The sequence below is a fragment of the Myodes glareolus genome, chromosome 6 (genome assembly GCF_982192425.1).
Source record: "Myodes glareolus chromosome 6, mMyoGla1.1, whole genome shotgun sequence".
NCBI classification, from domain to species: domain Eukaryota; kingdom Metazoa; phylum Chordata; class Mammalia; order Rodentia; family Cricetidae; genus Myodes; species Myodes glareolus.
In genome coordinates, this window is record NC_142031.1 from 105847749 (window position 1) to 105875525 (window position 27777).

The 27777-nt window shown below is 50.8% G+C and overlaps 1 protein-coding gene across 4 annotated transcripts in view; it reads left to right on the forward strand.

Moving 5' to 3' along the window:
* Positions 1-1731: 1731 nt before the first annotated feature.
* Positions 1732-27777, forward strand: part of Crhr2 (corticotropin releasing hormone receptor 2) — a 41826-nt gene continuing 15780 nt past the window's right edge. For 2 of the 4 annotated variants that reach the window (XM_087907462.1, XM_087907463.1), the window contains exons 1-3: positions 1732-2002; positions 9810-9903; positions 16116-16241. In XM_087907462.1, coding sequence (XP_087763588.1) covers positions 1934-2002; positions 9810-9903; positions 16116-16241 — 289 coding nt within the window. In that variant the 5' untranslated portion in view covers positions 1732-1933. Of the gene's footprint in view, positions 2003-9809; positions 9904-15780; positions 15998-16115; positions 16242-27777 lie in introns of those variants that run through there. The other 2 variants (XM_087907464.1, XM_087907465.1) reach the window with 2 other exon arrangements.

The following is a 27777-nucleotide window of genomic DNA, read 5'->3' on the forward strand; positions in this document are numbered from 1 at the left end:
GCGCATGAAAGTCCATCTGTTGATGAGCCACTCCGCATGTGGCATTGTGCTCTAGCAGCCAAAGGACAAGGCAACCCTGCCAGGAAGGAAAGTGTGCTGAGTATCACAGCACTAGCCTGTCTCCCACTCTGGGCCACAACATCCCTGCCTCAGCTAAACCCCTGCCACACTCTAGCCATCCTGCCCTGACCCAGCTTCTGCCTACTGCCTACTGCACTCCAAATGACTGGAGGGCTCCCCCTTTTTTTGTCCAAAGTCTGTGTTAAAGTGTGCCCATAACACCTATCCCAGGAAGTCCCAAACTCACCCCACTAACTACCCAGAGCTCCTGCAATCCCTTCCCTTCATCTCCCTTAATTTTCTACCCCACCCCTTCTCTAAGCTCCTCTCTCTTCCCTTGCCCCTCCCCTCCCGTTCTGGTCCCCTCCCTTTCCCTGCAGATTGTGGTGTTTGTCCAGAGAACACCCTCTTTGATCTTGGCACTCACTGTGAGTTAGGTCCCAGGCACGCAGCACAAAGTGGACTCAACAAAGCTTCAAGCTCTCCTGCTGGCCTACTCAGCTCTCTCAGAGTCCACCACCCCAGGTCCTGAGGAGCCCTTACCTCCTACCAGAGCCCTCTCTGTTCAAGGCTGTTTGCCTGAGTCCAGTAAAGCCACTTTCTGCCTAGGGTCTGGGAAAGAAGTTGCCTCCCTGACCCCCTGTAATCTCCAAAATGAACAAGAACTCTGGTCCATTCTTCTTCAGTTTCTCCCACGAAGATTTTCTTGCATCAACCACAGGGTCAAGTTTATGCCAAAGTGGGGGGAAGGGGGAAGAGGAAAAAGGAACCGAAGGCCACACTCATCCAAACAGGGAAATCACAGTCAACAGTGGCTGTTCCCATTGAGGCCCCGAGATTACAGGGAGGGAGCTGGGGTTCCAACAGGAGCAGGGGAGAAACCCACCCAGAGAGATGGAGTAGAGACCCTGGAAGGAAAGAATGGGCAGAAAAACCAAAAGACGCAGAGGGTGCCTGAGTGTCTTGAACCTGGACTGAGTTCTCCACAGCTTCCACAGAAGGCAGCACCTCCAGGAAAAGCCTGGACCTACCTCTTAATCACATTCCTGGAATGCCTTCCCCTGGGAGCCTAAGGACAAGACTGCTTAAGCTTTTAACCCCTGCACAAAAGGCCCACTCGCCAGGAGCACGGCCTGCGCTCCCAAGATCTTTGCACCTGTCACCAGTGAGAGCAGGGATGTTCACAGCTCTACCTGCTTCTAGGACTCTGGATCCCTATCCTAACCTCTGAGGTCCAAATTCCTGGGAACTCCCCTTCCCCACTTGCTCTCATCGCTTCAGTCGTTTTTGGTTTTGAGCGTTTTTGTTTTGATATAATTCCAAATGTACAGAAAAGGTGTGCTGTGATTAAATCATATTCACATCCTTTTTCTGGACCTTTCCCTGTATGTACTACATCCACATGCTGGCCTCCCTTCTCTTAGGCTTATGGGCCAGTTTGAAGCTCCTTGGGTAATTGGGACCTCTCAAATCAGTGGGGAGCACTTGTCCAGATGGTCTCAGGAAGCCCCCCAAATCCTTAGGCCCATCCTGCCTCTGCATTCCTGGCGTCTGGCTCTGAGAAACTACAGCCCTGGCACTGCTATTGGGAAGACCATGTGCATTAAGCCCTGCTCTGGGAACTGGAGTTTGTCTCCAGGCCGCCTGCAGAAGTTTCTGCCCATAGCCAGCTATAAATAACCTGGAGGCGGTTGGCTATGGGGTGGTGTCATTGCTACCCTGAGGGAGGCGGGTGAAGAATGCCCTGGTGCCCAGGGCTTTACCTTGGCCGGTAGGTCAGGCAGGACAGGCCTGGGGGAGGGACCGGGGACAGACCTCCTTCAGAAGCAGCCTCTTCTGGTCCCCATCCCCTAGTGGCAGTATCTGGTGTCCCATGGGGGCTCCAGGCCATCCTCCCAGCACACAGCTCCTCTGCCTGCTTTGCCTGCTCCTACTACTCCAGGTAAGTGGATTAGTGGGTGTGTTGGGGGTATCAGAATGGGAGCTCCCAGCTCTGTGACAGAGCCCAGGAAGGGAGACTCCAGACTTGGTGGCTTGGTAGCACTGGGAATCTATGTCTCTGAAAATGGGACAGAGTCTCACACCCAGAGTGGGCAGGAAAAGGAAGAAGGAGAGTGACATCAGCTAGGATAGGAGAGGAAGTCCTGTGTGAATGAGCATGGGGCTTTGAAGTAACAAAGTCAAGTGCAGAACCAGTCCTTCATGGTTAGCAATTCTTTCTCTGCTGCCCAGCCTCCCCTCCCCTACCGCCCTCTACCTCTTCTGACCATCCCCAGATCTCCACCCTTTCTCCCGCAGCAGATCACCAGAGAGTCACCCCCACTTCTTGCTGCCTCTCCCCACCTCTGCTAACCCTCAGTATCAAATGAGACACAGGCAAGAGGGCCAAGAGGAAAGCTACTGGCTGAGGAGTTGGTGAGACAGCTGAAAAGAAAGAGTTTGAGGAAGTGGGGGGAGGGAGGCTCCCAGAAGAGGTATGGAGGCCTCCTACCTTCAACTGTCTTCTCATTTTACATAGGGGGAAACCAAGGCTCAGAGAGCAAGGTGACCTTCCTGGGGCCACACTTCTCATGAAAAACTCTGTGCAAATGACCCCAGGAAACAGAGCCGAGCGAGAAGTCACACATGCCCTGGAGTAGCCTCAGGGACAGCGTATTGGACCTCGGTATTCCCAGGTGTGCGAGCACTGATTAATTAGACAGTCATTCCATAGACCCCTAGTGAGTGTCTACTATCTGAGGCAGTATGGCTTTTTTATTGTTGTTGTTTTGTTTTTTGAGACAGGGTTTCTCTGTTTAGCCCTAGCTGTCCTGGAACTAACTCTTGCAGACCAGGCTGACTTCAAACTCACAGAGATCCGCCTGCCTCTGCCTCCTGAGTGCTGGGATTAAAGGCGTGCACCACCACTGCCTGTGGCAGTGTGACTTTTGCCACCTTAGGCAGGTTCCTCCAACTTCCCCAGCCTCAGTTTCCTCATCAGGAAAATGAAGGTACTTCTTCCATAGGGTTATCCTAAAGAACAACTGAGAAGATGCCAACCAAGTCTGGGTCTTTCTGACCTCCAAGCCCCTTCCTCGCCCCGGGCCTTCTTGGTAATAGGATTGATTTCTGGGTCCTTGGCCAACTATTCTGAGATGTCAGCCCCCAGGGAAATGAGAACTTGAGAGCGAGGCAGCAGGGTGGAGGAAAAGCAGCGGGGAGGAATGTAGCTCGTGGCTCTTGCCCTTATCCAGTCTGGACTTAACAAGTTCCCACAGACTAAGGACACAGCTGCTGAAACCCACCCAGGGCTTCTGTCCTGATGTGCTCACAGCCAGAAGAAGGGGCCCTGGCAAGAAGAATAGCAATTTATAACCTTTGTAAATTGGGTCTGCAGAAAGAGGTAAAAGGTGTGAGAGACCCAGCAGGAAGTAGAGGAGTCTGGTGGGAGGAGACAGAAGCAGACCAGCAGCCTGGGGGAGGCTGGGGGAGGCTCTCAGGGGCCAGGCCTAGGAGCTTGGCTTCCAGAAGCGCTCTGCCTCCCAAGCACACAGGGAGACCTCTAAACAGGAGGAGGCCGGGTCTGATTTACAGGAGGGAGGTCAGCATAAGAGAAGGGAGAATATTTCTCTCCCTATCCACTCTTCCACAGCCTGGAGGCTACAATCGGTCTCGAACTAGGGCTTCCAGCTTGCCCTCGAGGGCCTCTGGAGGCCTCAGAGAAATGGTGCCTCCTGGACGTCAGGTCCTGTGCGGGTCCCCAGACTGGTGGTTCAGGCAGGACAAGCACACTAGATGAAGTGCTCCAAAATCCCAAGCTTTTTAAGTAAATTTTCCATGGGGGATTTCAAATTTGGGGATTACGGATGTTCAGCCAGTGAAGTTCATATAAATATTCCAAATTTGGGGGAAATCCCGAAGCCTGAAACATTTGTAGTCCTAAGCATGTCAAATAAAGACACCGTAGCTGCCATGTCTTCCATCTGACCTCTGTGAAGGCCTCAGGAGTCCAGCCTCTCTCAACCAGTTCCAGTCCCTCACCTCAGAACAGGTTTCTCTTGAGCCCCTTGCCCCAGGTGCTAAGTTTTGTCCAGAGAAGACCCAGCAAAGGGAGGAGGCACAGAGAAGTCTGGCTGTGTCCAAACAGCTGTAGGAAACTGGACCTTACATAACCCACTCCATCCTCCCCTGAAACTGAGTTCATCCCACCCTTCTGCATCTCCCCCTACACTATCCCTTGCCAAGAGCACAGCATACCCAAGGCCATTTCCCAGAAGCTCTGTCATCTAATGACTTTCGACCAAAATTTTAGCTCCCTTCTGAGTGTTTCCTAACCTAATCAGCTAATTTAGTCTCTTTGGTTTTGCCATTTTGCCAATGTTTAAGTATTTTTTTTTCCCGAAGCAATTTTTCTGTGGGCACTAAGTTCTGCAGAACTTGGAAGCCCTGAGTCTGCTGCTCTCGAGTGTGGTTCAGCATCCTCTTCATTTACTTCCTCTGACTGGGCACAGTTTGTCTGGTCTGACTACTCAGAATCCTAACTTCTGAAGATGGCATCTTCGGTTTACAGCAGTGGGAAGGATGGCCTGCCCCACATCCTGGCTTTGCTTGCTTTTCTGTGCAGCTGACCTGCACAGACATGTGAGCCTTCAGCTAGGTGCTTCCCTGCTTGAGGCTCCAAAACAACACCAGGAAAGCCAGATCGAAGACCCTCCCATCTCCATCTGTCAGTTGAGGAGGGAGGTCAGGGCTCAAAGTCACGGCTCTAATCCTAAATAAGCAGTTGACTCTGTTACCTTAACAAAACCTTAATTTTAATGTCAAGCTATTTTTGTGACATCCAGACAGATGCTGTAGGTCAGAAGCTATTAGACCAAGTGGGCACTAGATGAGTTGATAAATAGGGAGAGACCAACTGACTTGTCCCAAGGCCTCCTGCTGGCCAGCTCCCTCCACACAGCAGCCAGGAACTCCTCCCTTCTACCACCGCCACTTCTGGGCCAAAGCCCTGGTGAGGACGAGAGACAGGATGGAAGAAAGGCCCTCAGCAGCAGAGAGAAGAGCAGAGCTAGGAGTCCAGAGTACTTCCCAAGCCTGGCAGGTGAACTGGACTTAAAAGCAAACATCAAGACTCTTAGGAAGAGAGGCTCACCAAGGGATCAGATCACCAGGGGTATCACTAGAGGTCCCATCCCTTGTAAGTGATATCTGATCATCTAGAGTCTCTCCCTACGGTTGCTGGCCCTGATGTTCGAGAACGCATAAACTGTCCGGTTCTACATTTGTCCTCAGAAGGTATAGCTCCATTACTGCCTCCCTGAATGCCAATTGTCCCTTCCCATTCTTCTCCCCCCATACCTGCTTCAATTCCTCTTTGTCTTCCCCTCCTTCATTTCTCTCTCACTTATTCTCTACCCTGTCATCTCCCCTTCTTAGTCTACCCTCCTTTCCCCTCTTCTGCCCTTCCTCCCTACTCTGCTCTCCTCCTCCTTCCCTCTTTCTTCCTCTTCTCTTCCCTGACTGCCTCCCTGGGCATAGTTCGATGAACAAGCTGAATGAGCCAGATAGTGGGAGGAGCTCTCTCTCCCATTCCTTCCCTGACCTTGGACAACAGAGAGAAGAGTCAGTCAGGGAGGGGCTGATTCCGGCTGCAGGCCCAAGACTCAAGGTCCATAAATCTGCCAGGCTTAGGCAGAGGCCTAAATTTAGAGGGAACGTGTCACCAGACCCAGGAGAAGGAGTAGGTCCAGCCAGACCCCCTGGCTCCTGTGAGGTGGCTCATAGGGCACAAGTTCAGCTTGGATAGGGCCCAGGTAGAAGAGGAACAGCTGGAGCCTTGGCTCGCCAGGGCACATCCTAGAGACAGGAAATGGGCCCCACAGGCTAACCTCTGAGGAAACTTCAAAGCAAAGGCAATCTGAGAAACAGTAAAAGCTCAGAGCTCGAACTCCCGGAACTGGGTGTCGTTCTACCCAGCCCAGGTAACAGGGCTTATCCATCCATCCATCCATCTATCAATCCATCCTTCCATCCTTCCATGCATCCATCCATTCATCCATCAATCCATCCATTCTTCCATCCTTCCATGCATCCATTCATGTATCCATCCTTCCATCCATCCATCTATCCATCCTTTCATGCAATCACCCATGCATCCATGCCTGCATCCATCCATTCTTCCATCCATCCATCCATCCATCCATCCATTCATCCATCCTTCCATCCATCCATCTATTCATCCTTCCATGCATCCACCCATGCATCCATGCATCTGTCCATGCATGCATGCATCCATCCTTCCTTCCATCCTTCCATACATTCATTCATTCATCCATCTAGTCACTCAGTCAATCAGCAAACATTAGTTGCACACTTGCTATGTACCAGGCCATGGTTAGGAACTCTGGGTACAGATGTGGACCCTGACCTACAAGGGGACTCCCGCGGTAGAGGTGAGAATAAAGGCAGCTCTCTAGTCCCAGGCTAGCCAAGAATAGTGTAGAAGTCAAAGCTGGCCCGTCAGAATAGAGAGTGATGGCCAAAGAAAACAAAGGCTGTTCTGTGCACACCAGGCAGATCTCTAGTTCCCTGCACTCCCCCCTCCTCCTGAACTTCTGCATTCCATTCTTCTCTGACTCTGTGGAGGTGGCACAGAGCCTTCACTGGGGGCTTAGCTGGGCCTCTCGGGTAACAGTTGCATAGATCCAGGCTCCCAGGCTTCAGTCTGTGGGCAACCCAGGCCTTATGACCCCTCTTTGTGTTCAGTACTGAACTAGAACAGCTCAAGACCCCAGGGAAACTGTTCCAGATACCAATTGACATGAAGGAAGGGGGCAAAGACACCTGATAGTCAGAAATTCATGGGTCTTCAGGAGTGCCATTTTGTGGTGGACCAGGGACTAACGCCAGATAAAGGATCCTTTCTATCTCCCGATATCACAGTGCAAATTTCTCATCTTCCCACTTGGCACTCTGGCCCGAGTAGGCTTCACCTGCCTTCTGTCCACTGAGCTGTCTGTGAGGTCTCCCCACCTTCCACTCTGCTCTTACGTGGCCAGTGAGAGGCTTCTTACTTCTGGGACAACTGAGTGCCACATTTGGGCTAATGTCCTATTGGCCTCTGTAGAGCTCACGCCACGTTCTTATATAGAAGCACTCTCTATGTGTAATAGACCAGGATGCATAGCTCATCAGGCTGTCTGGGCTGGAATCTTGCCCTGGGCTCTTACCTGCTGTGTGGCCTTTGCCTCTGTGAAGTGGGGTTTTTCACAGCTCCTTCCCAAGCTGTGACAAGGAGCAAATGAGCTGTCTTTTGAGCCGAGTTTAGAGCTGTGCCCAGCACACAGCAAGCACTACGCAGAAAAGTGTTTATGTCCCACTGCCTCCAACCCTGTCAACAGCATCCCTAGCCAGGTTCTGCTGGCCTGTATCCTCCTCTTATCAGCATCCTCCCATCCCCCAGCATCATCCCTAACCAGGTTCTGCTGACCTATGTCTTTCTCTCACCAACATCTCCCATATCCCAGCAGCATCCCAACCAGGTTCTGCAGGACCATATCCTCCTCTCACCAATATCCTCGCATCCCCCAACAGCATCCCTAACCAGGTTTGGCTGGCAACCTTAAACCTTTGCTCATTTGCTTCATGAGGTCACTTCTTTTCTTACTGTTCATCCTGACACTTCCGCACTCACCTCCCCTTTGGACTCAGCTTTCAATCCAGGCTTCCCAGTGCGCTGGAAGTCTTGACAAGATAGGACTACCATTCACTATGCACAACCAAGGCTAAGCCTGGTGAAGGAGATAGAGGACATGTCTTCAAGAGCTCAGTGTTCCTTTAAGAGATGAGAAGACTAAGACTGAGAGAAGTTCAGTAGCCTTTGCCAAGGCCACATGGTATAGAAGCAATATCCCCTAGAAGGTTGAATATAGGGATAGCTGAAGCTCCATCCATACTACTCACAGTGCTACCCTTTCCCTACCCATCCACAATCTCCACTGCCACCAGGGTCTCTGCTCAAAATAGGCACCTGCAGGGTGTGTTTTGAACTTGAACTGAGTCAAATGTAATCAGGCAGACCAGAAAGAAAGAAAGAAAGAAAGAAAGAAAGAAAGAAAGAAAGAGAGAGAGAGAGAGAGAGAGAGAGAGAGAGAGAGAGAGAGAAAGGGAGGGAGGGAGGGAGGGAAGAAGGAAGGAAGGAAGAAAGAAAGAGGAAGGGAGGAAGGGAGAGAGGGAAGAAGGGAGGGAGGGAAAGATTCTTGGCTATACCAGCTTTGGACCCACAGAGGGAGGAGTTAGGAGAGACAGAGCTAAGGTGTGGGAAGATTTCAAAGTCCACTCTGGCCAGCTCGTCTTGCCCAGTGTGGAGCAATGTGCCCCTATACTGAGCACAGCACTCTTGAGCTCATCCCCGTGTGTTTTGCTCAGCAAGAGACCTGGAATAGCCTGGGACCGGACATCTGAGACAAGGTTAAGCCCACATCACCTGAGTCCTGAGAATATTGCCCTCACCCATAACAAGACAGGGCAGGCATTTGTCAAGCAGTACTGCAGGCTGAGACCAGAGATGGAGGCAGAGGCCACGCCTTTAAGAGCCCAATCTCCATAAAGACAAGAAAAGACTAGGCCTGTGATTTCCCCATCCACCTGGTGGGGGGGGGGGGTCCTTCCACTGAGCAAGCAGCGGCTTCCTGATGCCCATAAGGTTGGTGTAAAGGAGCTCTCAGCAGCCAGCAGGGTCTGTGCACAGAATTCCTGGCTCCTTATGTCCTGGAGGCTTAGGGCAAGAACTTAAGGTTGACAACTCAGGATTCCCCCTTAGAATGCACACACACACACACACACACACACACACACACACACACACACACAAGAACATGCACTTGCATGCCAGTTGCAGAGTAATATGCCGTTTTTTTTTTTCTTCTGTCTTTGCTCATGCTGTATTCCCCATGTAGGTAGGGACCCTTATTAGCTAAGCAAACTCCTGTTCACATTTCAAAACCCACTTCATCATGATCTCTTTCATGGTGCCACCCTAATTCCTTCCATAAAGCCGGTCATCAATCCATCATTCTTACCAGAAAATGCCCTCCCATTTGCTTTATCCACTGTGCCCAACAATCACGCTGAAGACTTTCCTGGAAGATGGGATCTACACGACTTTGTCCTCTGGATTGGATTTCCACTGTCACATCTGCTCCCTGAAGGGTGACTGAGCAGGCCTGTAGTCCTTTCTTTTTTACCTGCTCATCCTTCCGTTATCATCTAATTCCTCCTCTTGCAGGAAGCCCTCCAGGACATGGTTAGTCATCTCTCCCATGTATTAACTTCAGGCCCTTTACATCTCCCCCGTCTACCAGGGACAGAAAAGCTAAGCTGCAGCCTGCCTTTCCTGCCTCCGTTCTCTCTACAAGCTTAGGATATGTACACCTTGGCTGGGATACCAAAAGGCCTAACACACAGAAAGCCCCTCTGGAAGTTATTTTCTGAGGACTCTGGTGATAGAGAACAGGGCACTAGACTTGGTGCATTTCACCCAGCAGGGGAAGAACCAGCTTTGGAGCTGACGAAAGGAGGATGCTCCTGCCTCAAAGTTGTTCTTTCCGAGATTACAGCCTTGGTGGGGGCTACAAGTGAGGCTGAAATGCTGCCTTCCAAAGGATTTGGAGCATCTCCCTGTTCAGCTGTCCCTCAGCTGGGTGGGAGCAGGCAGATGCTGTCAATGGCCAGTCAGGCCTGGCCAATAACCCTCATCTCTGCTCTCCTAGGTGGCCAGACCAGGCCAGGTGCCCCAGGACCAGCCCCTGTGGGCGCTTTTGGAACAGCACTGCCACAGGACAACGAAGCTCATCAACCTTTCAGGTACATATGCTTTCCGACCTCCACCCCATCCTGCAGCACCCCTGGAAGCTGAAGGAAGACCTGAGCTTGAGCAAGGAAGCTCAGGTAGTCTACAGAGACCTGGCTCCAGTACCTGACTCGGTCTCTTCCTTGTGGTCTTTGCATAGTTTCCTTCCCCTTTCGAGCCTCAGGCTCTTGATCGATGACAAGATTTTGGCTAGTGAGCCTCTTTTTGCTCACTGTCCCTGCACGGGCACCTGAAAAAAAAAACTGACTTAGACTGGTGTGTTCGGGAGCCCAAGGAGAGGATGACCCTTCTGCTTTCAAACTCGGTCAAAAGACAAGACTAGCAGAAGAAGTAAAAACATCTCTGGTTGCCGTGGCTACAGGCTTTACCCCAGTATGGCCCTGTGAAACAGCATCCAGGCTCTGGGGCTTCCTGAAGCTGATTCACACTGTCAGGGAAAGTGTTACAGAAGGGCTGAGCAGAGGGTTCCTTCCAGAGATCTCTAGGGCCCCACCTCCCCTCCTGGACTTTTAGGGCTGGGTCACAGAAACAGCAGGGAGTGAGGAACAGGTAAACTGGGCAGTGGTGGTGCATGCCTTTAATCCCAGCACTTTGAAGCAGAGGCAGGCAGATCTCTGTGAGTTTGAGGCCAGTCTGGTCTGGTCTACAAAGTGTTTTTCAGGACAGCCAGGGCTGGTAGGGTGAGGGTGCTCTGTGGCTCAGAGTCTCTGTCAGGGCTCAATTGGACAGGAGTGCTAGCCAGCCCTGGACATCCAAATAGAACCCGAGGCAGGCATCAAAAGAGTTAAATCCTACCACTTACACCTCTGCTGTGGGGCTCTTCAGAGTCAGTCACAGGCTATTCTTGTCCCAGCTCCTCCATCTAGCAGCTGTGGGACTTTGGGAAAGTCACCTGTCTATAGGTGTTTCCTGGGCCGCTGTGACAACGCACTATACTGGGTGGCTTGATGGGTTCCGACTCATTTTCTCCCTGTTCTGGAGTCTGGAAGGACCTGGCCAAGCATTGCCATGGGCTGGTTATCCTGAGGCCTCTCTCTCTGGCTTGCAGACCTTTCCTGTCCTCACAAGGTCTTCTCTCAAGACTCTGTCCCACCTCCTCTTCTCAGAAGGCCATTCAACGTATTGGACTGGGTCTACTGGACAAATTGTATTCATATTATTTTAATCACCTCTGTAAAGACCCCAGACCCAATTAAGGCCACATTTTGGGGTCCTGGGACTTTGGATTTCAGCATGTGAATTTGGAAGGATACCACTCAGTCTATGTCTCTGTTTCTTTCCCTATTAGAAACAAGGTTTAAGTCTGTGTAAGAGGCACACAGCATGGGCCGTGTCTAGCAGACATAGAGAGGACCAGAGGTCTCTTACTTCAAGAATGCCATCCGTTCTTGCACTTTGTCAACTGAGGCAGAACTGCTGTTCAAAGACACCCTGGCCTCTCCTTGCCCTCTTCACACACCTCTCTGTTTGAAAAGGTAGCACAGATGCCCCACCCCCAGACTGAGCTCGGGGAGAAGGTTCTCCTTTTTGATGCCAGCCCCCTCTGCCTAATTTTTGGTCCTTCTGCTGACCAAAAGCACCCATGCTATTTATGCAAAAATTTGGTGGAAAATCTTTTTGAATCATAAGATAAGAACACATTATCTTACTGCCCAACAATTTTGACAGTGTTTTGTGTCCCTTAAGAATTCATCGTCCACAGAGTCTCATGTTGCTTTTTGGGATTTGGAGATTTTCTCATTTTGTATTTCTTTTTTTTTTTCACCAGAAATGAGCTGTGATGATGTCCATAGTTGTCTAACCTGTTTTTCTCTAATAACAGAGAGGGAATGTTTCCTGTGTCATTAAATATTCATCCAGCACGTCGTTGGTGACGCTGCCTAGCAGCCACCGTGGGGACACATCATTCCTCATTAGCCACGGCCCTGGGGTGGACATGTGAACTGTTAGGATGTCTGCGGGGCCGCAGTAATTGCTTCTCTACTCCTCACCTGTGAGTGTCTCTTATCTTGCTCCCACTAGTTAGGAGAATGTACAATGACTAAAAAGTGTGCAACCAAGCAAAACCACGCTCACGATTGTTCAGAGACTCTTCCAGTAAAGAACAGAAAAGAGTAAGAGCCAGGAGTGACAAATGCAACATTCAAGAGAATGCTCCCTCCGGGAAGGCACGCATGGATAAATATGGGAATGATTGCTAATATCTGCTCCAGATTGGGCAGCCAGCTCATTATGATTACTGCTATACACAAACCTCCATAAGAGAAAAGACCGTTAAATAAAGTTAGGCCATGTGTGGGCTGGTGATGACCGGAGACTGTGAATCAAAGACTATGACCAATTGGGCTGTATGCCCCTGTGGTCCAAATAAATGAAAAAACACAATCGAGGGAGCAATTATAGCTTCCAGCAAGATTTTAATGGAATATTTCTATTTTACTCACCACAGATGCATTTACACATAGTTGAAAATGCTAGGGCATTATTGGGAGGCATATTATTTTTTCTATTCATAGATAATATAAGGGTCCAAAGGCGTCTAAAGAATCTTTGAGGTAACTGAGGTAACTTTCTTTTTTCTTTTTTTTCTTTTTTTTTTTTCTGAAGCTGAGGACCGAACCCAGGGCCTTGCGCTTGCTAGGCAAGCACTCTACCACTGAGCTAAATCCTCAACCCTTGAGGTAACTTTCCAGTCCAAGGTGCATGCAGACACACACATATATATACACACACTCATGTGTTCACGATAGGAATACTAGTGTTAGTCAAGGGAGCAGAAAGTCTGGTCAGGGAGACAGAACCCTGGGTTTTCTCCAGCCCCAAGGTCAAGGAACTTGTTTTTCCCCCCATGCGATGGCTACCATCTCTAGAACATTCTGGTGGGTGCTGGTGACTCTGGGGAAACCATGGAGTCTCAGGTTGGTAGAGCTTTGGTGAGACCTACACGAGACCCTACACACAGAAGTATCAAGGAAGTGTCTTGAATAGTAGGGGTAGGAGAGGGGAGACCACAGCTGCATGCCTGAAGGAAGATGAGAGATGCTGGACTGGACAGCAGAGCTTAAAGGCATTCTAAATGGTGAGCACAGCATGGCAGAGGTACAGACGTCTCTTGAAAGTAAGGTCTTCCAAAGGGTACCTCAGCCAGCAATGGGGTGAGAAAGGGAAGGGTGATCACAAAGATTCTTCTTTACAAAGCCAAAGACACAGGCTCCGCCTGGGAGAGTATGCAGAGCCAACCATGGAAGTCAAATGGCATGATCACAACTGTAGACGTCCTTTTCATCTGCCCTGTGGAGGAAACAGGGGCCCCGCCTAGCTGATCCAGGGATTAGCACAGTCTGGCAGAACGAGACAGGGAGTTGACATTTCCCCCTCTGGGTCTCCTACTGTACATTGAATATGTGGGGTGAGGTGATCACTAATGGACCTTCTCTGGTCCCACAGCTTGGATCCATTGTTGAACACCAGGAGACCATGTCACCTCTTTTGTCTTTAGACAGGCTTGAGGGAGGAGTGGCCTGGAGCATCCCTCAATGTTGTAGGTTAAGAGAGATGCCCCATGCCTCACTATACCTTCCAGAAGAACTTATTGCTTGTCCTTCATTACTCCTGAACAGACTCCCTGTCTGCACAGTCTTATGGAGGACAGCCCCTCAGAGATGCAATGGCCATCGCTGTAAACCTTATTGTTGTCTCCTTGGCATTTGCATGGTGCGGGGGGGGGGGAGGTTAAATGACAACGTGTGTGCAGGACTGTGACAGTAGAGAGCTTCTGTGGTACTCTATAGGCCTATCTGACGGCATGTATGGGGCTACACGGTAGATGTATCTAAGCTGGTTTGGCAGTGGTTTTCACCACCATAGCTGGTATCGGTGGTGGTCTCATCACTGCAGGCCACTCTCTGGTACCTGCCGCACTTTCCCGAACTGACTCTCCAATGTTCCTGACCCCACCAGCCTAGGACACACAGACTTTCTAAATACTTGTCCCCTTATGCCTATCTTGGATCTGTGGTAGGACTGGCTGGCAGCCCTAGGACGCTATGTCCACCCATTTGCCAACATTAAAGTGAGCTGCGAAGTCAGTTGGTCTCCTTATGTTACATCTTGGATGATGGAAATATGAGATTATGAAGAAATGGTACCATATGCTGGAAGCCTAGAGATCTTCGCTGTTCACGCATTCAGGGTGCACAATCACTTTTGACCCTGACACGGAACTGGTCCCTTCCCCGAGGACACTCTCTCTGTAAAGCAGTGCAGGTCACCTAGGCCAATCCCTGTCCTGCAGAAATCTGCGTGTCGCTGGTGCTCACTACCTCCTTAACATGGTATGTGTCCTCTGAGCTCTACTGATGAACCAAGTATTCCTCTTCGGCTGTGCTGTGATGCTGTGTGAAGGGTCTTCCCTTGCTAGCAAAGGAGACTACATCTCCGTGAGGGCCGACCCAACCAGTCATGCTCTGACCTAAGGCTCTGCCAGGAGCTGGGCCAGGGCCCTAACTGTCCATTCAGGGGGCAGAGGATACATATATTGGGTAGCTCTGTAGGTCTCCCTGATGATTGGCAGGTCCTGGAGAGATTCCAGGGCTCTGCCTGGTCTCGCTGCTCACTCCCTCTCACACACACTCACTTGCCCTGCTTAGGGGTGACAGCAGCATTAATATGGAGGCTAGGAAGACTCTAGAAGGCACCGGACTGCTCTTGGCCTCCCCAACCTGGAGCACTGGCTCTTCATGGGCACCTTGTTCCCAACAGAGGGTGCAGGGGCACGGGAATGATTCTAGAGCCTCTAAGACCACAGACCACAGACTCTGTGGGCAGTGGAGGATCATAGAGAACACTCCACTGAAGGAGAAAACCTAAAAAGGCAAAACTCTTGCCTTGAACAACGTGGCAGAGAGGAGAGACAAAGCAGAATTTAGACACACCTATGCAGAACCTAGGCCTGCTTCACAGGCGAGCTATAGGCCCACCCACCCACCTCATAGCCATGAGCTCTAGGCCCATCTTGAGCACTCTGAAGCAGCTGGGTCCAACTAATCCCCAGGCAAGCAATGCTGGGGAACCCAGCAGAGTCTCTACAGGGGTGATCACTCCTCCACACCTACTGGTGGGGAAGACTGACTTTTTCCCCTCTCGTCAGATGGCCCTGCATAACCCAGGAGGAAGAGAGACGGTTTTCTCACCTCTAACTTACTCTACCTGGTGCCCAGGACACTAAGACCTTCAAGTCTTCCACATAATTAATTTCTTCCAAGATAGCCCCATCTTGTCACTCGTGGCAAATCTGTCATTGTGAAACCCGATGTTGTTCCTGGTTCCTAGCTTCGTCTGAATGCTGCCTACCTACTCCATCTCTTTGATCACCTCTGTTAGATCCTCTCGAGTGACCTCTCTTCTGATACATTCCCGGGCACCTTCAATCCATTTCCTTCCTAGGGTACAAATCTGCTCCTGTACTGGATGGTTGCCCCTACCCAATTCTAAATGTCCTTCTTCAGAAAAAAAAAAATCTGGTCAAGAGCCTCCCAACTGGGCCGACTAAGAGTGTAGGATGTTGTTGTGGGTCTCCTGCAGCTCCGGGACCTGCGACCTTTGATCTTCAGAGGGGATATTCGGTCAACCCAGATAGTAGGTAGCCAGCCACGCCAGTATTGTCGCGACTTGTTGGGTTGAGAGCGCTTGGGGGCAGCGGGTCCGACGGGGCAGGAGACAGAGCCCCGCCCCCGACGCCGCCATTGGCCGTGGTCTAGCGGGCGGCCCCGCAGCTCCTTGAGCCCAGGGATCGTCTTGGCTAAGGTCCTGGCTCCGCAACTAGGCGTGATCGGTTGCGGCGCCCCGGAGGTGCCCGACTGGTCTGGGGTAGGCGGGAAGGGAGCTGGACGCTGCGCTCTCTAGCCGCTCCCCGTCGTGCCCGCTCCCTCGCAGCCACGCGGGGCGCGCACTCCCACTCCCTCCGCGCGCGGCTCCCGGGCGCAATGGACGCGGCGCTGCTCCACAGCCTGCTGGAGGCCAACTGCAGCCTGGCGCTGGCGGAAGAGCTACTCCTGGACGGCTGGGGGCTGCCCCCGGACCCCGAGGGTAGGCAGGAGGCTAGCGGACTAGCCACACGTGGGTTAGCTCTCCGGCGCTTTTCTAGGAACCTGTGCGGTTCCTGGGCCATCCCTTTGAGCCCCACTGCGCTCCCTCCTGTCACTAGGTTCCTACTCCTACTGCAATACGACCTTGGACCAGATCGGGACCTGCTGGCCCCAGAGCACGCCCGGAGCCCTAGTGGAGAGACCGTGTCCCGAGTACTTCAATGGCATCAAATACAACACGACCCGTGAGTACCCCTCGCATGCCTGCTTCCCAGAAAGGCGGTTTGAGAAGAAGGGCTCTGGACCCTGAATCGGACACCTATCCAGGGCCTTAGTATCGCTGTAACAATTACCCACAGGAATTCTGTAAACGTGGGGTCTCGCTTTCTGTTCCTAACCCTATGACGCTTCTAACCCGGATTAGGCAGTGGTTTGCCCAGAGTTTTTGTGCTATACATTTGGAAAGAGCCAAGCAAGAGAGTAGGAAAATACTTCTCCTTGGGGTCAAGTGTCCCCTGCACTATTTGTTCAGGTGCCTGAAGTTCTACCCGTTCGCGTTTCGTCTAAACAGAGAGCATTGTATGAATAGATACAATGCTCTCCATCTCTAAGGCGACGCAGCCTATAGATGTTAAGGCCCCAATCCTGTACTCACGTTGTGACTAAGGTAACCAGACCTTAGCACTGGAGAGGAGAAATCAGAAGGAGGTGAGCGCATATGTTAGGGAGCCTAGACTCTGGGAGGTCAGAGGGAATGAAGTGTCATCTAATCTCTGGGACTCGCTCACTGGGCTTGTGAGTCTGGAGCCCTGGGCAGCCCTACCTCTGTGCAACCTCAGGTGGTTTTGACTCAGGACCACACCCCCACCTCCCAGGAAGAACAGCCTGCAGCTTCCATCCAGCTGGCAAGCTCATGAAGAGGGAAGCCAGGGGCGGGAGTGGTGGGGGGGACTCAATTGGTGTGTGTCGGGGGGGGGGGTGTACATGTCAACACAAGTCTGATAGGAGTTGGCGCTGAGCTCTGGGAGGTTGTGGCTAGCCATGGCTAGCCCACCCCGACACCCTTACCTGTCCAGTACTACCTGCTAACAGGGCACTGCCGAGAGACTCTGTGGCAAGCTGTTTGTCTCTAGCCATTGCATCTTAGTGGTGCTGTGTCTGGTTGTGAGCTTCCTCCTCCATCGCTGCATACACACGCATGCTCCTGCCCTCGGAGGGGGAGGGGGCCTTCACCTTATGGATACTTAAGAAAGTAGCAATGCCTGGCCCCGGGGCCAAGCCATGCTCCCTGGGAATGAGGAGCTGCCTGCTCTGAAGAAGCTAGGACTGGAAGCCTCTAATAAAAGGAAAGTCTGTGGAGGGAGAGGAACCACTGAGGAAGGTCTCCCCACCACCTGATAAATACCTCCTGAGCACAATTAAAACACATCTCATTGGTAGGTAGGTAAGGATCCCGACCCAGGAAGTATGCAAGAAGAAAGAGTGACTGCAAGCTCCCTCTCAGGAGTAACGAACAAAATTGCGCTTTTAGGATGTGACCTCCATGGAGTTGGGCAATGGAGATCAGGGACCTAATGCAGAAGGGTGACTAAGCCTGAGAAAGCTCTGCCTCAGCTCTTACCCTGGCCCTGTTCCCTCCGCCCACCTGGAAGCCCACCTGTGCAGGGCACTGCCTGACCCTTTCCTCCAGACCAGAGCCCAGCACAGCGTGATGTAACTGATATGCTGAGCACCTACTATGGGCCAGCTACAGCAACTGTACTGGTAGATAGATGGATATACAGTGATAACTGCCCTGCTTCAGGAAAAAGCCAGGGGATTATGGGAAGAAGAAGGGTCAGGGACATCACGTACTAGAACCCTCCTATCAAACCAAATGAGAAGCTGAAAAAAGATCAGGATACCACTGAGGCTGGTAAATATGGTGGCAATTAGACCTTGGTGTCTAATGAACAATTTTCTTCACTGGACCAAAGTGCTGCCTGCTTCTTAGTTCCTGGGGAACATTGAGTGGGGGGTGGGGTGTTAGCTTAGAGAGATACCTGGAGCTGGGAGGGTGCAGTCACCCTGGCCGGAAGAGGCATGTGACAGCAGTGGAAATACCTGATTGATGTTCCTCCTCCCTCCGGCCAGCCTGGCACTACAGCTTCCTTCTGTTGGCCTTTTCAGTGGGATCCTTCTTCTGAAAGGGCTGGGGACAGAACCATTCAGGGAAAAGCCCGAGGGAAGAGCGCCCTAATCTCATCATGTCCAGGTCACCCTTTCCCCTCCCCGAAGCCCAGCTTCTCAGAGGAATTGCTTGAGGATAGGAAACGCCCTGTGGGGATGGCCGTGTCTGCACACATCTCTGTGGTCTGTTAACTCGGCTGAGCACAGAGGACCTGCCACAGAACCTCTAAATGCTAATCACCGCCAGGTGCCAGGCTCACCAGGAGGACCTATTACCCACAATCCCACTCTCGCCACACACCTCCCAAAGGCCCAGCTGTTTCCAGGCCCTGGTTGCAGAGCCCAGAGGTGGGGGACAGCTAGCTAGCTCCTGTGGACCAGGCCAGGCAGGAAGCCGTGATCCTCCAGCAACCTCAGGGCAACACCATTTCCAGGAGTGACAGCTCAGTTTGCAACGAGGACCTGAGAAGATGACACAAGCCTCCAGTCTGGGGGCTCAGGGAGGACTCAGCCTTCTGAATTGCTCTTTTGAGGCACATTTGATTTGACAGGTAGATATATGATAAGTAGAGGGAGGTGTACCGGTCCAAAAAGATAACAGAAGGCCTACTGATAGGTCATGCTTAGTGCTTCGAGACTATGGAATGTCACAGAACATATCAGGACAAAAGCTTATAAGACCCCAGAGAGAGGCGTGGAGACCTGAAGACACACAGTGCTGCAAAGGACTTCACTGTAGGTACAGGATGGAGCCCTGGGCAAGATTGTGAGTAGAGAGGAGTTAAGCTGAGGTCCTCTCCATCTTAGGCGAGGAGAGGAAGGCTTAGAATACTGCAATAGCCCTCTGGTGGAGAAGGCACTCTGGGAGCAGAGGAGGGTTTCCATGCCAGTGACCTTGGGCAAGAGGAAGAGGAGATGACAAGGACCAGGAATTGCTGAAAAGAAATGGCTGAACACAGTGGGGGATGTTCTGGCTTTGAGGCATTGAGGGGACCTCTGAGCAGAGGCATCCAAGAAGCAGCTGACGGGGGTAGCAACAGTCCAAGAGAGCCGCAGGGAACCAGAGTGGAGGTGAGGGCTGGGGCAGCTGTTGGGATGGGTGGGGACAGGTGTCTGAGAGCACACCAAAGCTGTGACTGGTCCTTTGTAGAGATGATCACTAGCTGTCCCAGCCGACAATGACCAAAGGAAGGGAAGGCAAGGTCCCAAAGGAAGGGGCCCTGGGCAGGGTCACACACCCGAATCCATAGCAGAACCACCTTAGTGCCTGTGTTCCCTCTAGCACCCTGAACCCTGGTGTGTCTATCCTGGTGCCCAGTTTACTTACCATGCCCCAGATGGAGACTTGGGGCTGTCCTCATGTTACACATGGGGAAACAGAGGCTTGAAGACCTGACATAACTTACCTCCTAATAGAGCAAGGATAAAAATGACCCACTGAGAAGACCCTGGTGGTTTTGCTTTCCATGGGTGGTTGATGCCCTCATCCCTGACCACCAGCTGGGCAATGTCATGCTGCTGTGTCTAGAGCTCCCTAAAGGGAGGGGCTTTCATCTCTACTTCGTGGGTAGACAGTCTAATGGTTAGGGGACATAGTGATTCCTGTTCATATGCTCAAATTCTGACTGCCAGGGCTCCTAAGACTCCACTGGGAGGTGGCCCCTGTCATCCCTATGTTTCCCCAAACTAGGTTCAAATCCTAGGCAGCTAAAACTAATCCTAAAATGTCCATGCACAGTATAAGCTGGGGTGAGCCTCCATCCTTCCTGGGTCTCAGTCTCCCACCTATAGGGAGAAAGGCAGTGGGTTTTCAGCAGCAACTTGTTGGGGAGACAAGGCACTTAAATTCCACTTTACTCCACCTCCCCATCTGCACAGTCAGTAGAGGATGAAACTCTTAATCTCAGGGTCATGGGTTTGGCCCCATGTTGGGTGCCATATAAAGTGAGAGATAATGCAGGAGTTACAAATTGTCTTTATTATGAGGTTACAAAAGGAAATGGGATTCAAAGAGAAACACAGACTCACAGAATACCAGACAAGGTGGAAGACCCCATGTCCCAGCACTCTACCCCAGAGAGATATGAACAACTGCACAAGCTTGCTTCTGCTCTGACCTTCCAAGAAAGCAAGTGAGACCCTTCTCCTCCCTTATAAGAGATCACATCTCCACGCAGAAGCCTTGCCCTAAGGCTAGTACCCAAAAAGCTATGGTGGAAAGAAGTTCCCACAACACAGACTTCTCTGAGCACACATCTCCAAGTATTCTCCCCCCCCTACCTCTTTCCCCTTCTCTCTCTCCCTTCCTCCTTCTCTCCTCTTCTTTCCTTCCTTCTTCTATCACTCTGTCTTCTCTTTCCAGCTCTCCCCTCTCCCCATCACTCCATTTTTCTTCTCTACCACTGATCTCCCTGTGTCCACAGACCGTTATGTGTTACCTCTTCCTGCTTTCCCTGTCCTGGCCCCTCCTTTCATCTGTGCTATGGTCGGAGGGTCCCAGACAGCCTCTAGACAAGGAGTTAGAAGCCGCAGATCCAGAACCTGGGCTGCCTCTGTCTCCGGCGAGACATGGTCACACCCAGACTCTTTCCTTTTCCACAGGCAGGAAGTCCTCTGTGTGTGAGGACCATTTCCCTGATGAGACAGAGGGAAATCAGGGCAGGTCTCCCCATCACAGAAGGTAGCTAATGGGGGCAGAGCGAAGAGAGAGCAGGTAGGGAGACTCTCTGGCCACCAGAACTAACAGTCCACCTGCCTCCAGCCACCCTCCCTGTCACTTCAAGTAGGAAAAGACCAGCCATGCTCTAACATCTGCCTGCCTTGTGTGGAAGGAGCCCAGGAGACAGACAAATCTGTCTTTCTGAACTTCCCTCCCTCCCCCACCCTTGGATGGAACAGTCCCACAATACATTGTTGAATCTCCACTTCACATCAGGCTGTGTTGCCCTTCACACCCCACCCCCATCCCCGAAAAGTCCCTGACAAGCTGAGAAAGCAGTTCCCCAAAGCCATGTAAGACCTCACCCTGCAGCCGGGCGGTGGTGGCACACGCCTTTAATCTCAGCACTTGGGAGGCAGACGCAGGTGGATCTCTGTGAGTTCGAGGCCAGCCTGGTCTACAAGAGCTAGTTCCAGGCCAGGCTCCAAAGCTAGAGAAACTATGTCTTGAAAGAGAGAGAGAGAGAGAGAGAGAGAGAGAGAGAGAGAGAGAGAGAGAGAGAAGCCTCACCCTGCTTTCCAAGGGTTTCTGTTCTAGTGAGTAAGGCAGCAGACACTGCCAGGGAACATAGTATATTGGCTCCTAGGTGAAGTAGCACTGTCCCAAATGCCAGAGCCAATGGAAGGATGGAGAGTAAGTTGAAAAGGCTTCCTGAAAGAAGCATTTCACTGGAGCTGAAAGAATTGAGTTAGTGTTGGATCCTGTAAAGAGAGGGTATGTGAGAAGGAAAGAGAAGGACCATGGAGGCGCTGAAGGTCTTCATTCTGCAAGACCCAAAGATGCTGAGCAATTGTCCATAGCCCCAAGCTGAGGGACCAAGAATTCTGGAGGGATGCTGCTTGATTTTCAGGATGTGCCATCTGAAATATAGTCCAAGACCACCAGGAACCTTGGCCTGTGCTGCTGCCCTGCTCCTCCCCTCAGCACCATTCCCTGTCTTCTCTCTGATGACCACCACAACCACAGAAGTCTGGAGCCCTGGAGTCCCCCCTAAGGGAAGACACCTACCCTCCAGCACTCCAAAGGGCCTGTTCTTAGCTGTGCTTGAGTTCAGTCACTTGGGCCTTGCTGACCGCCTCCAGTCCTACTCCACAATCAGTAAGGTGGTGCCTCTGCAGTACCTGCGGAGGCAGGGGGATGACAGGAGCCTGGGGAGACGTGGGAGGTGGCCTCGGTGCAGAGCTAGGGTTCCTTGGTGACTGGCTGCCTCTTGATCTGTTTCTTAGTTCTCTTTCCTTTTTTCACTTTGTGGATTTTACAATTTCATTATTATGTGTTCGACTGTATACATGATGTGGGAGGTGGGACACACGCCACAGCATAAGTCAGGGAACAACTTGACTGAGTAAGTTCTTTACAAGGATTCCAGAGTTTGAATCAGGTTAGCAAGCTGTCTGGGCGAGTGTCTTTTCCCTCTGGGCTATCTTCCTGCTCTAGTATGTTTTCATTAGCGTATGCTGCTAATTATTCTGATTTGTTTTGTTTTGTTGAGACTATAAATAATTAGGTTCTGCTGTTTATCTTCCTTCTTCTCCCTGTCTACTCTGATGCCCCCAGTAACTCCTTTCCAATTTCATGTCGCATTCGTCCTTGCTTTGCCACCAGGCTCACACACCTTCCTCTACATCCCCTGCTCCCCTCGCCTCATCTCCCATGCCGTTTTATAGCCTATACCCACTCTCGTATTCTCTTATTTACATACACATTAACAGTAAAATTAAGATCAAATATGACATTTTTGTCTTTCTGAGTCTTGGTTGCCTCACTTAATATAATGCTTTCCAGATCCATCCATTTTTCATAATTTCAGCTTTTCTTTCCAGATGAGTAAAAATCCATCGAATTTTACCACATTTTCATTATCTAGTCACCTGTTGATGGACGCCGAAGCTGGTTTCATTTCCTTGCCTTTGTTGATACTGAATTCTCTTAGTTTTCTTATCTGTGTGAAGAGAAAACACTGACTTCATGGGGTCTTGTCAAAGTGGAGAGGGAACAGTGTTCGAGTCCGCAGTCAGGGTTCCCTGTGGCCTTTGGGGAACATCAGTGAGGGGCAGGAGGAGAGGGGAGTAGGCAGTGATCTGCAGCCTGGAAGGAGGAGAGGGGAGCAGGCGGTGATCTGGGGCCTGGAAGGAGGAGAGGAGAGTAGGTGGTGATCTGGGGCCTGGAAGGAGGAGCACCCTTGTCTGGAGGCATGAAGGGGGCATGATGGAGACATCCTACACCACAGAGGTTGTTATTCTGAGCTGGTGTGGCCTCTACATTATATCTTGGAAGGATGCAGTCTGTCCATCCTACCTGAGAATATCTGGTGTCCCAAGGCTGCTGGAAGGAGGCAGAGTTTTTAACCTTCAGAAGGCTTCTCTGCTTTTGGAGCGTGGGTTGGAGCAGCCATTACTTTGCAAGAGCGTTGAGTTGAGAGCCAGGCTTAATACTTCTCACAATGACTACCTATCTTCCTCTTGCAAGCTCACCTCCTCTTTGGACCTCCAGTTCTGTGCTTGAGGAGGGTCCCCTTCCCTTCCTGTCCTTGGTTCCAAACAACCTGTATCTCAAAGTCCCCAAATCATCTCCTTTTTTAGTCCCTTCACAGGCTGGCATCATATCAGATCAATATCATGGAAACAGGCCCATTGAGCATTGCTAGGGGTGGCTGGAATGAGTAGCATGGAGCACTGAGAAGCAGAGCCTAGTGAGAAAGAAGTGATATCCACAGTGAAGTGGATCCCACTCACCCTGCCCGCCTTCATGGACCTAGTGTGATCACCATTAAATTGCTCAGTGTCTCCATAACTCAGCTTCCCCATTGTCCCCTATAAGTACAGGCTCCTGTCCCCACTCTGTCCACTCAGGAATGGCAGGACTCAATGAGTGAAAAACCCTGTGGAACTAGTAAGATTGTGGCCCAGTGTAGAGAGCCAAAACCCGGAGATCAGTATCCACACAATACAATAGGGTGGCCATCCTGTGGCCTTAGGTGTCATAGGCAGATGGCTCTGAGAGGTTCTTTCCCACCCAGTACCCGGTTTTGGCAAGGCAGCTTCCCAGCCTGAGCAATTCAGCCCAACAAGCTTTTAAAGGCAGACTGGGACTGAACAAGTGCGGACATCACCAGCCACCTGATCTCTGGTAACCTGCTTCCCAAAGGCTATGATAAGACCAAGGAGATCCAGTCCATCATAACTATCCTGTACAGAACCACTTCTTTGGGGAGGTCCACATCATTTGGGAGGCTTGGAACTCTCTGTTGGCATCATGACTGTGTCTTAACCACCCAGCTCTGTCTATGCCTCCACAGAGGTCTCTTCAGCAGGTAGCCAGTTATTCCATGCATTATTGCTGCCCGTGACAGGCAGTGGAGACTAGGGCGGGAGAAGCTGGAGAGACTTTCTTCTCACCAAGAAAGAAAAATGAGAGTCAGTTCAATGCCTTAACCTGTGGCACTTGGACTTCAGGCAACAGGGAGATTGAAGTGGGCTATGTGGTCCCTAAGGTATTTCCTTCTATGAATGTGGTCACTAGGAATCCCAGCAGCCCTCAGAGATGGCCCAGTTGGCTACAGGGAACTTAGGCACAATGGAGAAGGCTCTTTTCTTCCAGAAAAACAAACAAACAAACAAAAAATTGGCTCTATGGCATCTCAGTAGGATGCCTTTCCCTTGTTGGACCTCAACAAACAAAATGAGGGATAAGTTTCCTTCCCCTCTTACATTCTCAAGGAATTGCCCACTGATTCAGTTTCTAACATGCCCCCCCCCTTCGCCCAGAGCAACAAAGACTACCTGGCAAATAAAAGATGCTGCCCGCGGGGTTTGCCTTTTGAGATTGATGCTCCACAGGACAGGGACTTGGACTTTGGTGGTGGAAGTTTCGACAGTGGGGTTGGCCTGTCATTGAATATGTGAGAGACTTAGTTACCTCCTTTGCAAGGGTTGTGCAGTGTGGTAAGGTTCATCAATCCTTCTCTTGGCTTGCCACGAGTCTCACTCTTTTAGTTTCCCGGTATCCGAGGCAACGACGTCAGTTTTGTCCCATCCCTATGTGTTCAGTTCTGTTCTGCATTTAAGAAGGGGCCAGATGAGAAGGAAATATAGGCCTTGCTTTAAGGGATCTCAGCCTGGAGATGAAGGATCTCACTCCAGGGAGCCTGTGGGCAGGGTCGGAGCAAAAGGCCCTTTAAAGCAGGAATTAGCAAAAGAACAGTCCTAGCCCGGTATGTACCAGGCAGAGGTGAATAACTGAACCCTTGGGACAGCAGCAACTATAGAAGCTGCTGTAGGAACTGGGCTGACAGGTATCTAAGTGATCAGGAGCTCTCCAAGGTCTTCGCACCTACAGAGCTGGTGATCGACTTGGCTCTTTGGTTTTGCTGTCCGTGGTGCTGAACGAGCCAAGCCTGGGTCCTGCCTTCTGTAAAAATGACTTCTAGTCCCTACCTCCTTGTTGACATCACTTGCTCTCCTTTCCAAATAGCCAATGACAACATCTCTCCTTGAAACACATCCTCATTCACTCTTTCTCCTATGCTCAACCTGCCTCTTGAATTATTTCCCAAAATGGACCGCCGCAGTCCATTTTACAAAGTCCTTGTCTACCAGTGAGGATATGAGAGGTAGAGGTGGTACTATAGGGAGCATTTGGAATTATGGAATCTTGGAACTGTCATAATGGCTTCATGGTTGATATTTAGCAAAATGAAAAGTCCCACCAAGTAAATAAACAACCTACCTAAGATGTCAATGATTTTGGGGGAGAATCAATGGGAGTGACTTTTTTTCTAAGAGCGGAAACTGAGGCAAAAGGGAGAAGACTTGGCCATGGTCACCTAGCCACCAAAAACAAAACTGGAGATAAATGATAGGCTCCCATCCCCCCAATAAGGCTTCTGAACCACTTTGGGTGAACCTCTGAACAAGGACTTATCAGCCAACCATTGCCACCTGAAATGGGGAGAGCCTGTTGCCTTGTCTTGTGCCACCCTGGGGATTCCTGCCTGTAGCATCCAGAGTCTAAGTTTCAACAGTACAATGACACTCTGGGGATTTCCCACCTGTAGCATCCATATCCTAATGCCCCTAGAAAGCCACACCACACACCATTGGCATTGATCCTCAGCAGGTGCACCTCTGTTACCATGGCAACCGGTGCCCACCTCACTGCATCCAGTCCCACAGTTCTGGCCTGGACATCTGCCCTCAGACTGCATGTGTCCATCCTCCTGTGGTTTAGGGGAAAGAGGGAGCAGGGCTCCTCCACTTTCTTGTCCAAGGCTGTGCCTGAGGGCTTGGTGCCCTCATTAGCTGTAGCAGACAGCTCCCTCAAAGAGCAGACACATCTGTCTTCCAGTCTTCTGGCACCCAGTGTTGATAGCCAGAAACTCATCCCCAGACTGCAGTGGGCCCCCGGAGGGAAACCCTTTACACTCTCACATACCACATTTCAGATAACAATTTTCAAGGCTTAGCAAATCTAAGCCAGTTCAGTGCTGTCCACATGCACTCAAAGTCTTGCTCTGGAGGGGCACACAGTAGCCCAATATGAACCCTGCCTACTTGTCTGTCACCGGGGAGCTTATGTTTAGTAGCAAAGGGAAGGAATAGATTCAAAGAGACATAGCCCACACTGAATCATGGTGAATACTCTAAAATAGATTCATTGTTTTTCAAACTACAGATTGTGTGACAATAGTGGACTGTGAAATTGATTTGATGGGTCACGACTAACATTTGTATATGAAGCAAGTAGATGGATACATTAGAACAGAGTAGAATGGAAAGCATGGCTGTGGTCAAACTAAATTTTCCTTGGTGAAACTGGATCCAAGCACTCCTGTGCACATGTGCGTGTGTGTGTGTGTGTGTGTGTGTGTGTGTGTTCGATAACACAAAAATGTATGTGTTAATGGAGTCCGAGGGCAATAAAAGGTGAAGTGAGACTCTCTAGCAGAGGTACTTAGAGGAAGCGGAATGATGGATTCGGATATAGAACATTAGACAGGCCTTGTGGAGGAGCTGGCATTGGACCAGTTTGAGGACAGGCAGGAGTTGGTTAAAGAGCAGAGCACATGCAGAAGTGTCTCGGGGTCTAGGGCAGCATTGATCTGGGCATGCTCTAGGCTCGCTAAAGCAAATGTCAGCTGTGTATGGGTGCTAGGCAGATGTGGGGTTCAGGGGTAGAGAACCTTAATATCGTGTCAAGAAAGTTGAACTTCATTCTTAAGAGTGATAAAGAGACACTTATTGGTGGTTTTTAGGCAGACATGGCATGTAATCAGTGGCCAGTACCACCTTTCTCACCAACAGTGACGGAGTGTTCCCACCACATGCCAGGTAAGGGACATCACTGGATAAAGAAGCGGCACTACTTTGGGTCTCTATTTGATGTGTAGGAATGTTTTGCCTGCTTGTATGTCTGCACACTGTGTATGTGCTTAGTGCCGAAAGAGGTCACAGCCAGGTGTTGGATTTTCTGGAATTGGAGTTAGGGGTGACTGTGCGCCACCAGGTTGGTGCCAGGAAACTGAACCCAGGTCCTCGGCTCCGTTTAACCACTGATCTCTTTCTGATGGAAACTGAGCACTGGAGAGATGCTGGGGCCTCTCGTTGTGAGGCGCCACAGGCTGACGCAGGATCCTGACAGACACGGGCCTCATGCTGATGGACCAGAGGCAAACTTTTTTAAACCCTAAATTTGAAAAATCTATTGGCTTGGAGCACCAAATTAAAGAATAATTAAGCTAATAGACTCCCCCCCATTGTTTTCTGCTCTTTGGAAATGTTCCTTAATAATCCCATCTCTCTGAGCTCACTGTCAGTTCAGGGGAAGTGAGTTTCTAAGTAACTTAATATTTTTTTTTCAGAACTCAATGCATCCACAAACAATCTAAAGTTTCC